The sequence below is a fragment of the Nuphar pumila genome, chromosome 7 (assembly GCF_984573655.1).
Source record: "Nuphar pumila chromosome 7, dmNupPumi1.hap1.1, whole genome shotgun sequence".
Classification (NCBI taxonomy): domain Eukaryota; kingdom Viridiplantae; phylum Streptophyta; class Magnoliopsida; order Nymphaeales; family Nymphaeaceae; genus Nuphar; species Nuphar pumila.
Window position 1 is genome coordinate 32005400 of NC_143255.1, and position 13044 is coordinate 32018443.

At 41.6% G+C, this 13044-nt stretch overlaps 1 protein-coding gene across 2 annotated transcripts in view; it reads right to left on the reverse strand.

The window, feature by feature from the left end:
* The window catches only part of LOC149831793 (uncharacterized), a 30863-nt gene extending 18108 nt beyond the window's left edge, over positions 1-12755 (reverse strand). Inside the window, exon 1 of one of the 2 annotated variants that reach the window (XM_090012237.1) lies at positions 12553-12755. In XM_090012237.1, coding sequence (XP_089868363.1) covers positions 12553-12625 — 73 coding nt within the window. In that variant the 5' untranslated portion in view covers positions 12626-12755. The remainder of the gene's footprint in view (positions 1-12552) is intronic. The other variant, XM_090012238.1, reaches the window with a different exon arrangement.
* Positions 12756-13044: the final 289 nt, after the last annotated feature.

The window sequence follows — 13044 nt, forward strand, 5'->3', positions numbered from 1 at the left end:
GGGAAGAGGGGTGCCCCCACATTTAATTCGGCAGGAGGAGGAACCGACACCCCATGGCTATAAAGGCCATGGGGGGGGGGGGGCTCTCCTCCCCTTTCCCATTCGAACACCAGAGGAGCAGAGAGGAGCATGAAGGGAGAAGCGGGAGAGGACCCACCCCCGGTCGCCGACAAGTAAGCCTTCTTCCTCTCGTTGTTTTAATATAGAGGTCACCGGCAACCTCATGGTTGCCGGCGAGTTGCAACAGAACAAGGACAGGGAGAACCCTATCCCTGCCCTACAGTGGAAGAAAGGGAGCAGCAGAGGGGTTTTCTGAATCCAAGATCCAAATCAGAGTTGAGTTGAGGACCTAAGTGGTCCAATTTTATTATGGATGTGGATCTTAAAGTAACATGAAGTAAAAATGACATAGAGGTCATTATTAATGGTTGAAAGAGCGAAAAGACCATTTTGCCCTTGATATGGCTAAAAAATATACAAGGAATAACTAAGTGCCCCGAAGTCAGATTCATGTGATTCTTGAATCTGTGGATTCTATTGCTTGAGTAGAATCTATTAATAGGGGATGTGAGGACAAACTCTGAAAGAATGAAGTCAGAGTTTTGACAGTTAAGTCTAAGGATATTTTAGTAATTCTGATAATGATACAGGGTATTTATTGATTTCAGATCAAAGGTTGCATAAAACTAAGAATTTAAAATTTAAGCGTTCCAGGTAAGTGAACATTTACAAATTCTTCCTTAGTTGATTAAAACACATGCTAGCTAGTTAAGGCATTCTTCAATATGATTCCAAATGCTTTAAATATGCTACTTTTGTTTATTGTGAATAGACACTGCTTTGCAAGTTTAGGAATCTATAAAGTTCACGTGTGATGCTTAAACTTGATCATGCATATTTTCTGAGTTATGAAATAAATGTGGCATGACATGATTGCATGTATGAGATTAATGTGTTATGTGAAAATTGAGGGTAGAGTTCTAGAGTCTCAGGGTAGGTATTACCTTGAGAAATGTCACGCTTATGCCTTAGAAAGGGCATTGTAAGTGTCGTGAATTAATCTGTGGTGGCTTGTCATCCATAATAGTTCAGACATGTGAACATGTGTTAAAAAGTAATTAGTGGATATACATTGAGCATTGTATAACGCACTCACTTCAAGATGTGAATGTTGAGTAAAAGTTGTGTATAGGATAATCACCAGTGTATGATGGAAACTCTACTAGGAAGCATGGTCTAGGGCAATGTTGAGGTGTGTACCTCGTGATTAACTTGGGAATACCTCAGATGTTTTTAAGTGATCTTTAGGGGGTTAAAACATTGCCCACTAGACACATGTAGGATGTAGCATGAAGCACAAAACCTTGGGGGCAAGTATAACTCCTTGTGACACCTTGGGGGCAGGTATAGATTCTTGTGACACCCTGGCTCTTCAGCTAGCTACCGATTGAGCTCCTTCGCTCCCGGCTTGCAACCGGCGAGCAGCTGCAGCACTTGTGTCCGTAGTCTGGATCGGTTTGGACTACGTTGTTGTGAGTGGTTCATATGTCTGGCCAACATCGTAAACTCTGAGTTGTCTACATGGGTTGCTACGCCCGAGGAGGCTATGTCCGGAATAGCCGATTAGAGTAGAAGATGTGTTTGAGAATGATAATAGATATATGATAAAAAGGGGGTCAAACTCATAAATAACATGTGTGTATAAGTAGCAAACTAAACTAATACTAGGAGCTTAGAGCTCACTACAGTTACAATGGTCGTGTCTATTTGTAAATGGAATCTTATTGGTTGTAGACTCACCTCATTCTTTTGGTTGCAACTGTAGGTTCAAGGACTGTTGGCGTCACTCACAGGCTATGTCACACGGACTCGGCTAGGGAGGCGCCGCACCCGAGTCGACACGCCCCGACACGGGTGCGGACACGGGTGCGGCTTTGGACTCGGTCAACGCCGAGTCGGACTCGGTCAACGAGTCGAGGCCGAGTCCGTCCACTTTTGGACTCGGTCAACTTTGACCGAGTCCAAAATTGTCCATTTTTATAGCAAAAAACAAAAAAAATGATCTTTTTATATAGTTTTTAAAATATATATAGCATGAAAAAAGCTAATTATCATTTAATTCTCTCTCTCGTAAGCCCCATAAAAAATTATTCTTAAATATTATCATAATGTTGGGCTGCCAAGAGACATCATATTCAAAAAATGAGTGTAGCTGAGATGCGGATGCTTAGATGGATGTGTGGAAATACAATAAAAGATAAGATTCGGAACGAAGAGATACGTAAGAAGGTAGGTGTTGCACCCATTGAAAATAAGATGCGAGAGAATCGTTTACGGTGGTTTGGACATATTCGGCGAAGGCCTAATGATGCTCCAGTTAGAAGGTTGGAGAAATGGGAAAATATATTAGTTAAAAGAGGTCGGGGTAGGCCTAGGAAGACTTGGATGGAGATGATAGGAAAGGATATGAATGCTTTGAACCTCACCGAGGACATGGCGTTGGATAGAAATGATTGGAGGAAAAGGATTCATGTGGAAGACCCAAAATGAATTTCTTTTTTTGTTCATATCGCTGACCCCAATTGTTTTGGGATGAAGGCGTAGTTGTTGTTGTTGTTGTTGTATTATCATCTAATTCTCTCTCTCAATCTTAAAAGCTAATAAATTCTCATCCACGAGTACCAACACTTTTCATCCACCGAGTTCTATCTCTTATAAAGGCTAATAAATTCTCATCCACCAGTACCAACATTTTTCATCCACCGAGATCATTTAATTCTCTCTCTTTTTCAAATCTAGCTTTGAAAAATTAAAAGCTTTTAATGCTTTTAATTAATGTTATAATTTTAGCAAAAGATGTTTAATGCATTTACCAGAACATGCTTTTAGTTAATGCTTTTAATTAATACCTTGATGATGTTTTATTCCCATGGTAGCTAAGACTCAGCCGAGTCAATGATAAACTCAGCCAAGTTTGGTTCTAACCCAGTTATACTACTATTTTAACTCAGTTAATTCAGGATCTGAGACAACTCGGAAGAGTCACGAGCCGAGTGTCCAAAATTTATATAGATATATGCACACACAGGATATATTATTATATATATATATATATATATATATATTTAAAAAAAAATATTTATATATATAGCGGAGTCCCCGTGTCCAAAATTTTTAAAATTGTGCCGCACCCGTGTCGCACCCGCACCCACACCCATGTGACATAGCTCACAGGACTTAGTGTGACTCTGCCACGTAAGAAGTATGGTTTGCCTTTACTTTTTATTCTGCTTTTGTCCTTAGATGGTTATGATATTGTAACTGGATGTATGGACCTTCAAGTATTGAATAAAAGAAAAAAGAAATTCTGACATGGTTTTGAGTTGTTTTTTAGATTATTGAGTAATTTCCCTCTGGGGACTAACGTCCACAAACTCGGGCTCGAGAGGCCCCGGATCGGGTCGTTACAAGTGGTATCAAAACCAGGTTTCGATAAGAAAAGTTGGATTTTGAAAGAAGAATTTTGTTTGGATTTGAAATAAGTTGAAGGTCCTAAAAGAACAATAATTACAATCATCAAAATGAATATGTGGCAAAAGAGTCATATGAAGGTCCTAAACTTATGAGTGTCTTTTGTTAGCAGGAATGGACACTAACAATGATAGTGGCAATGAGAGCGACCATAGAGGCGGTACGAGCTTTGGGAGGCAGAGGCATTCTAAAGTGATCCAGACGGATCAGATGGTTGTTGTCTTTTCGCTCTTCGTGACGGCCATACTGAATGTCACTAGGGCAATGAGTATGATACATCCCGTTCCTTCTTCAGCCCCAATTTTAGTCACAATCAACAACTGGGGGTACAACGATCAAGAGGAAGGGGTAGCACCACCCCAACTATCAGTTGGAGAATCGGCAGGGTCACGAGAACGTCCTCTATACAGGCACGTCAGGAGAGGTTCACTGGCAAATCGAGGTGGTAGGGGAGCTACAACATGTTCGGGCTACGGCAAACCTCGTTTCAGCCAAAATAGGGCAGGGCAGGGCCGAGCAACGCTACACCTACCAGTAGCGGAAGAAGTCAAGAGCAACCCGATACATCCGATCACGAGGGTGTTCAAAGGTCGATGGTGCAACAAGGCAGGGGCACTAATGTCATAGAAGATGAACAAATAAGAGAATTTGTGCAACCTCTTCGAGGAATGGCCTTACTGAGGAGAGGCAGAGGGCATATGAATAGGCATGCATACTTACGTGCTTTTAACAACATGGCAGTGCCAGCACCAGTTAGGGTTCCTTCAGACTCTGAGGAAGAAGACCTTATTTACACCCCTCGTACTCCGACACCTTAGTGTTTGTTTTGTTTAAGTCATGTAATAAAGGCCTATGGTTGCCTAGTGTTATTCGGAAGAACCCGTGAAAAGTTGTAAAAACGTTGTTTTTTCTTAATAAATAGTAAGTTTCTTACGACAAATGTGCAAGCCTGCGAGAATGTTAATGAGTAAGCAAACGTAAACTTTTAGTAACCACTCTACTCATGTTGCAGTATGAGGACTCGTCAGGGAACATCGTACCAGTCAAGAGGTTCTCAAGTAAGCAGGAGACAAGCAAACCTTTCGCAAGTGAGGCATATGAATAAGGGCTTTGCAAGGAGAAGTGCTACAAGCCCCATTGGTCATGTGTCTCCACAGGCTTCAGTCAGCCTACCACCAAGGAGCATGGGAGCAGAAGGTGGAGGTGCTTCACCAGTTTCACCTCGGCATGAACGTGCTACAGTTGGTAGTGGTGTGCTTCCCGGATGTACCACAGAAAGAATTTTGTATGAGCTATTACAAAATTCACTGCATCAAAGTCAAAACCAAGTAGCGTCAGGAAGTAGTTCTTGGGCTGAGAAGTTCAAGAATATGAGAGTGCCCATGTTCGAGGAGTAGCAGCAGAGAAATGGATGATGCAAGCAGAGAAAGCATTGGATATGATACAGTGCCCAGAGGACCAGAAAGCATGGGTCGCGGCATCCAACTTAATTGGGGATGCTGAGTATTGGTGGCGATCCATCAGAGATGTCCTGGAAAGTGGAGAGTTTGTTCCCTAGATCACCTTCAAGAACAAGTTCTACAAACAATTCTTCCCCAGGATCGAGAGGATGGAGAAAGAAGAAGAATTTAGAAAGCTCAAACAGGGAAACATGGGTGTAGCGGCCTACACCGCCAAGTTCAATTCATTATTCAGATTTGTGAAGGCTTTAGTATCTACTAAAAAGCAAAAATGCAAGTTATATGAGCGCGGATTAAAGCCTGAAATTCTGAAGATGGTGGGACCTCTGCAAATTCGGAGGTTCAACAGGTGGGTGGAGATGACATCTCGGTACGAGTTTTGGGATGCTCGAACAACAAAACCAGAGGTACAGGAGAAACCCAAGCAAGTACAACATGGTCAAACTAGTTCATTGTCCCAGAGATTTTTCAAGAAGAGTCAAGGCAAAGACAGATCTTCGAAGCCATAGGAGGAAAGCAGTGCAGAAAACAACAATAAGCGGCACGGAAAGAAGCCTGAACAACCAGAAGCTAAGAAACCTCGATACCGAGGAGAACCTTCCAAGGGCAATAACAGTTGTAGGACTTGCAGCTTCAAGCATGAAGGTCGTTGCGATGAAAAGAATATCAAATGCTACAATTGCGATCAAATGGAACACATTGCAAGGAAATGTCTCCAACCAGTACAGTGAGAAACTAGTTGCTCCAGACCGAGTTTATGCAGCGACTCTGCAAGAAGCCTTAACTAACCCTGACGTGGTGGAAGGTACACTCCAAATTTCTGGTGTTAGTGCACATGTTCTCTTTAATTCGGGGGCTACACATAGTTTCATCACCCCTACTTTTGTTGCATTATTACCTATTTCACTTGTATCTCTAGAAATAAAATATCAAGTAAAGACACCAGTAGGAAAGTCGGTGTATATAGATGAAGTCATTCAAGGATGTATAATACAAGTCGAAGAACGTCTATTATCGGTAGACCTTCTAATATTGGACTTTAAGGGAGTGGACGTTATCTTGGGCATGGATTGGTTATCTAACCATCATGCAACGATTAATTGTCGAGGAAAAAGTATCAGTTTTCAACACCCAGAAACCTCAACTATCACCTTTCAAGGCGTTATAAAACTTGTGAAACCGGCTATTATTTCATGTCTTCAAGCCAATCGGTATCTACAAAAGGGCTATATTGGATACTTGGCTTATATGAAGACCGAAGTTGACGATAAACTCTCACTCATAGAGGTAGAAATTGTACAAGAATTCGTGGATGTTTTTCCCAAAGAACTTTCAGGACTTCCATCAGATAGGGAAGTCGAATTTCAGATAGATCTAGCTCCAGGTACAACACCCATTTTCATTCCTCCATATAGGATGGGACTTGCTAAACTCAAAGAACTCAATGATCAACTACAAGAGTTGCTGAATATCGGATTTATTCGACCATCGGTATCACCTTGAGGTACACCGATCTTGTTCGTGAAAAAGAAAGATGGGTCATTGCGTATGTGTATCGACTACAAGAAATTAAATGCAATGACAATAAAGAACAAGTATCCTCTGCCGAGGATAGATGATCTATTTGATCAACTCCAAGGTGCAGCCTATTTTTCTAAGTTGGATCTACGTTCTGAGTATCATCAGCTAAAGATTCGGGAAGAGGATGTTGCCAAGACGGCGTTTCGCTCAAGATATGATCATTATGAGTTCTTGGTCATGCACTTCAAGCTGACAAATGCCCCAGCTGCATTCATGGATTTAATAAATCAAGTGTTCAAAGCATTCTTGGACAAGTTCGCGGATGACATCCTCATATATTCGGCCAGTAAGGAACAGCACGCAAAACACTTAAGAATCGTTTTGCAAATGCTTAGAGATCACAAGCTATATGCTAAGTTCTCTAAGTGTGCGTTCTAGCTTGATCAAGTGTCATTTTTGGGACATATCATTAGTAAAGGAGTGATGGTGGACCCAACAAAAGTCGAAGCGGTAACCAACTGGCCTACACCCAAGAATGTCACAGAAATTCAAAGTTTCTTGGGGTTAGTTGGTTATTACAGACGCTTTGTGAAAGGATTTTCAATATTGTCAGCTCCCATGACTAAGTTGATAAAGAAAGATGCGAAGTTTGAATGGAATGAAAAGTGCGAGAAAAACTTCCAAGAGATAAAGAAGTGATTAATCATTGCACCAATGTTAGTTTTGCCTTCTGGCACTGAAAGTTTTACCATTTATAGTGATGCATCACATAAAGGATTGGGTTGCGTCTTGATGCAACACGGTAGGGTTATCGCATATGCCTCATCTAAAGGTGCATGAGATAAATTATCCAACTCATGACCTAGAATTGGTTGCAGTAGTGTTCGCACTCAAAATATGGCGACATTACTTATATGAAGAACAATTTTAGATATTTACTGATTATCAAAGTTTAAAATATTTGTTCTCTTAAAAAGAATTGAATATGAGACAGAGGCGATTGCTAGAATTATTAAAAGATTGTGATTTTGAGTTGAAGTATCACACAGGGAAAGCTAATGTAGTAGCTGACGCACTCAGTCGAAAAGCAGAATCAGTCACCAGACTATGCATATCAAATCTGTTTGTGAGCATTGTACAATAAAAAGCAGAGGTGCAATGTCTTCCGGGTCGGATGATGTTTGTCCAGACGACTTTAGGGTCAGAAATTTAGGACAAAAACAAAGAAAAACGACTATTAGATCAAGAGTTAGAGAGAATCAAATCAACAACAATTAATGGTGAAGATCCAAATTTCAAAGTAGATGATCAAGGTATGTTGAGATTTCGGGATCAAGTATGTATTCCTAAGGACGAGGAACTTAAGAAACAATTGCTTGCCGAGGCACATCATTCCAGGTATTTCATTCACCCTTTAAGTATAAAGATGTACAGGGATTTGAAGAATAATTTATGATGAAATAGAATGAAGAGGGATGTTGCTGAGTATGTCAGTAAGTGTTTAATATGTCAGCAAGTAAAGATTAAACATCAGAGGCCGGGTGGACTATTGCAACCACTACCTGTTCTTGTATGAAAGTGGGCATATATAACGATGGATTTTGTTACAGGATTCCCTAAGACAAGAGAGGGATTAAATGTGATTTGGGTAATTGTTTATAGACTGACCAAGTGCGCATTTTCTCGCGTGCAAGACAACGTATTCCTTTGAACAGTTGGCCCGTCTTTTCATAAAAGAGATAGTGAGATTGCACGGAGTGCCAAATTCCATTGTTTCTGATAGAGATTCGAAATTCACCTCCAAGTTTTGGCAAAGCTTTCAAGAAGCAATGGGAACTCAGTTGAAAATGAGTACAGCTTTCCACCCATCGACGGATGGACAGTCAGAAAGAACCATCCAGACACTGGAGGATATGTTACGAGCGTGTACACTGGAGTATCGCAACTCATGGCACGATATTCTGCCGCTAATTGAATTTGCCTATAACAACAGCTTTCAAGCCAGTATTGTGATGACTCCCTATGAAGCCTTATATGGGAGACCTTATAGAACGCCTCCATGTTGGGACCAAGTTGGTGAAAGAAAAACCTTAGGACCTGAGTTGGTTCAACAAATGGAGGAGCAGATCAGATTCATCCGTGAAAGACTTTAAGCTGCCAAAAGTCGTCAGAAAAGTTATGTAGATAAGAGGCGATGAGAGTTGGAGTTCGAGATAGGTGATCATGTCTTTTTGAGGATATCACAATTTAAAGGAGTAATGAGGTTCGAAAAGAAAGACAAATTAAGTCTTAGATATATCGGGTCGTTTGAAATTTTAAAAAAGGATAGGATATACAACATATCAGTTGGGACTACATCCATCACCCTCCAAGATACATAAACATATCAGTTGAGACTACCTCCATCACTCTCCAAGATACATAACGTATTTCATGTATCCATGTTAAGAAAGTACGTGACAGATCCTGCACATATACTGGATACAGTGGAATCGGTGTTGGACATCCAATAAGATTTAAGCATTTAGGAAGAATCAATTGAGGTATTTGAATTTAAGAAGCATAAGCTTAGAAACAAGGTTGTCCCAATGGTTCTAGTGAGATGGAAGCATTACAGTAAGAATGAGGTTACATAAGAGAATGAGGCAGATATACGCGCACAATTTTTCCCATTTTTTTCAAGAAAGATTCAGGATGAATCTTTGTGTAAGGAGGGTGGAATTGTAACACCCCATCGTGGGGGGGGGGGGTTACAGAAGGAGGGGGAAACGGCGCCCCTTCCTCTCCCACGAATCAGATCATGGGAGAGGAAGAGGGGTGCCCCCACATTTAATTCGGGAGGAGGAGGAACCGACACCCCATGGCTATAAAAGCCATGGGGGGGCCTCCTCCCCTTTCCCATTCAAACACGAGAGGAGCAGAGAGGGAGCGTGAAGGGAGAAGCGAGAGAGGACCCACCGCCGGTCGCCGACAGGTAAGCCTTCTTCCTCTTGTTGTTTTAATATAGAGGTCACTGGCAACCTCATGGTTGTCGGCGAGTTGCAGCAGAACAAGGACAGGGAGAACCATGTCTCTGCCCTGCAGTGGAAGAAAGGGAATAGCAGAGGGGGTTTTCCCTCTACTAGTGTCACCTGCCGGTGACGAAAAACGGGGAGGGACGGACCGCTTGTTGTGACGAGGCAGGAGGTCCGGCCACTGCCCTCGTCGTTTGTAGACATTGAAAAAAAAGGGTAGCAGAGAGGGTTTTCCCCTACTGTCACCAACAGATAGAAAGGATGGAAGGGGGTCGACAACCACAGGCGATCGGTCATCGCCAGTGGTGCCATCCCGCTTGAGTTTGGCAATAGTGCGGTTGCCAGAACTGTCACCCTTTTTTATGGACCTAACTACAGTCTGACAACACGCGTTTTCGGAACTGTCAAGGGTTGGGTTTGAGACAGACTCGGTCTGCGATTCTGCAGAACGAGTTAGCCAACAGATCGAACCAGTCTCAGGTCCAGACAAACCAGACTGAGCCTGGTCAGCCAGACCAAGTAGGCTAAGTCTGGGCGTGTCCAGACCAAGCCAAACGAAAAAAAAAATGAGTCAGGATATGTGTGTTGTGAGAGACTGTCTCGATCTATTCAGACCGAGTCGGGTCCAAATTAGTTAGCAGACCAAGTCTGGTTTGTAATGGGGGACCGATTCGGTCCAGACCAAAGGCGGACCAAATATGAGTCAGACCAACTCAGTTTAGACCGAGACAAATCGAACACGTAGGGTATATAAAGATATGTGTGTGATTGATTGAACGGGTGCAGTGGAAAAATCGAAGTAGCGAAGATTCGATTTTTTCATTACAAATTGGATCCAAGTTTGGATCCCAGTTTGGACCCAAAACTCAAGTCAAGCAGATCCGGACAAACCATTTCAAGCGGGTTTGGATCGAGAATACTGAATCTAAGATCCAAATCAGAGTTGAGTTAAGGACCTAAGTGGTCCAATTTTATTATGGATGTTGATCTTAAAGTAACATGAAGTAAAGATGACATAGATGTCATAATTAATGGTTGAAAGAGCAAAAAGATCATTTTGCCCTTGATATGCCTACAAAATATACAAGGAATAACTAAGTGCCCCGAAGTCAGATTCATGTGATTCTTGAATCTGTGGATTCTACTACTTGAGTAGAATCTATTAGTAGGGGATGTGAGGACAAACTCTGAAAGAATGGAGCCAGAGTTTGACAGTTAAGTCTAAGGGTATTTTAGTAATTTTGATGATGATACGGGGTATTTATTGATTTCAAATCAAAGGTTGTGTAAAATTAAGAATTTGGAATTTAAGTGTTCCAAGTAAGTGAACATTTGCAAATTCCTCCTTAGTTGATTAAAACACATGCTAGCTAGTTAAGGCATTCTTCAATATGATTCCAAATGCTTCAAGTATGCTACTTTTGTTTATTGTAAATAGACACTGTTTTGCATGCTTAAAAATTTATAAAGTTCAAGTGTGATGCTTAAAATCGATCATGCATATTTTCTGAGTTATGAAATAAATGTGGCATGACATGATTGCATGTATGAGATTAATGTGTTATGTGAAAATTGAGGGCAGAATTTCAAAGTCTCAAAGTAGGTATTACCTTGAGAAATGTCACGCTTATGCCTTAGGAGGAGCATTGTAAGTGTAGTGAATTAATCTGTGGTGGGTTTGTCATCCATAATAGTTCAGACATGTGAACATGTGTTAAAAAATAGTTAGTGGATATACATTGAGGATTGTATAACACACTGACTTCAAGATGTAAATGTTGAGTAAAAGTTGTGTATAGGATGATCATCCAGTGTATGATGGGAACTCTACTAGGAGGCATGGTCTAGGGCAATGTTGAGGTGTGTACCTCGTGAGTAACTTGAGAATACCTCAGATGTTTTTAGGTGACCCTTAGGGGTTAAAACATTTTTCACTTGAGAAATGTAGGATGTAGCATGAACCACAAAACCTTGGAAGCATGTATAGTTCCTTATGACACATTGGGAGCAGGTATAGCTCCTTGTGACACCTTGGGGGCATGTATAGCTCCTTGTGACACCTTGGGGGCAAGTATAGTCACTCTGACTCTTCGGCTAGCTACCGATTGAGCTCCTTCACTCTCGGCTTGCAACCGACGAGCAGCTACAGTACCTATGTCTGTAATCTGGGCCGTTTTGGACTACGTTGTTGTAAGTGATTCATAAGCCTGACCAACATCATAGACTCTAAGTTGCCTACATGGGTTACTATGCCCGATGAGGCTATGTCCGGAATAACCGATTAGAGTATAAGATGCGTATGAGAATGATAATAGATATATGATAAAAAGAAAGTAAAACTCATAAATAACATGTGTGTATAAATAGCAAACTAAACTAAGACTATGAGCTTAGAGCTCACTACAGTTGCAATGGTTGTGTCTATTTGTAAATGAAATCTTACTAGGTTGTAGACTCACCCCTTCTTTTGGTTGCAACTGCCGTCACTCATAGGACTTAGTGCAACTCTGCCACGTAAGAAGTATGGTTTACCTTTATATTTTATTTTTATTTTTCTTTTGTCCTTGAAAGGTTATGATATTATAACTAGATGCATGGACCTTCATGCATTGAATAAAAGAAAAAAGAAATTTTGGCATAGTTTTGAGTTATTTTTTAGATTATTGAGTAATTTCCTCTTGGAACTAACGTCCACAACCCGGGCTCGAGAGGCCCAGGATCGGGTCGTTACATAAACAACGACCAAAACTTGGATTTTCTGGTTAATCGAATATGCAGAAAATGCATTCCATCCGCACCCACCAAACCACACACACTAATTTTGAGAAAGACGACAATTTGAAGACGACGAGACTTAGATTCGGTCTAGGATGAGGCATTAACGATAAATGGGGGAAAAAGTAAACCCCATATGCATCATAATATCACAAACCCCGAATCGGCTGATTGTGAAGTCAAACAATTAGTCAATAAACGGAGATCTGTCTCGCAATCGGGAAAATGAATGAGGGAAGAAAAAACGATACCTTTCGCAGGTTTCTGCTTATCCGAATGCTTCTCCCTCGCCGTCTTCGCCTTCTGCCCGTTGCTTCCTGCCATCTCTGACTCAGGCCAGACGAAGAAGAATGAAAACCTTGATCAGCCCACCAGAAGAGCCCAGGATTGGGGGTATTGTAAGGGTTTCCTCGATCGGTAAAACCCCAAAAATATATGACCGAGTCCTCCCTTAGACACGAGAGAGAGAGAGAGAGAGAACTAATTGCAAGAGATTAACGACGAAGACGCACAGAAAACGGGTAGCAATAAGGTACGTGGGTCAATTGTTGTCGCACTACATAGGTCTCTGGATCGAATCACCCCGCAGGCTCCACACCATGGCACCATCCCCACGAGCCTTTCTTAATATTGACACGGAGAAACCGCCCTCATAATCAGATACCTCGCGGAGCTGGCTCTGTATACGGTCGCTGTCCTGGCAACTTAAAACTACGTTGGCTTACCCCATGCTCCCAGGAAGT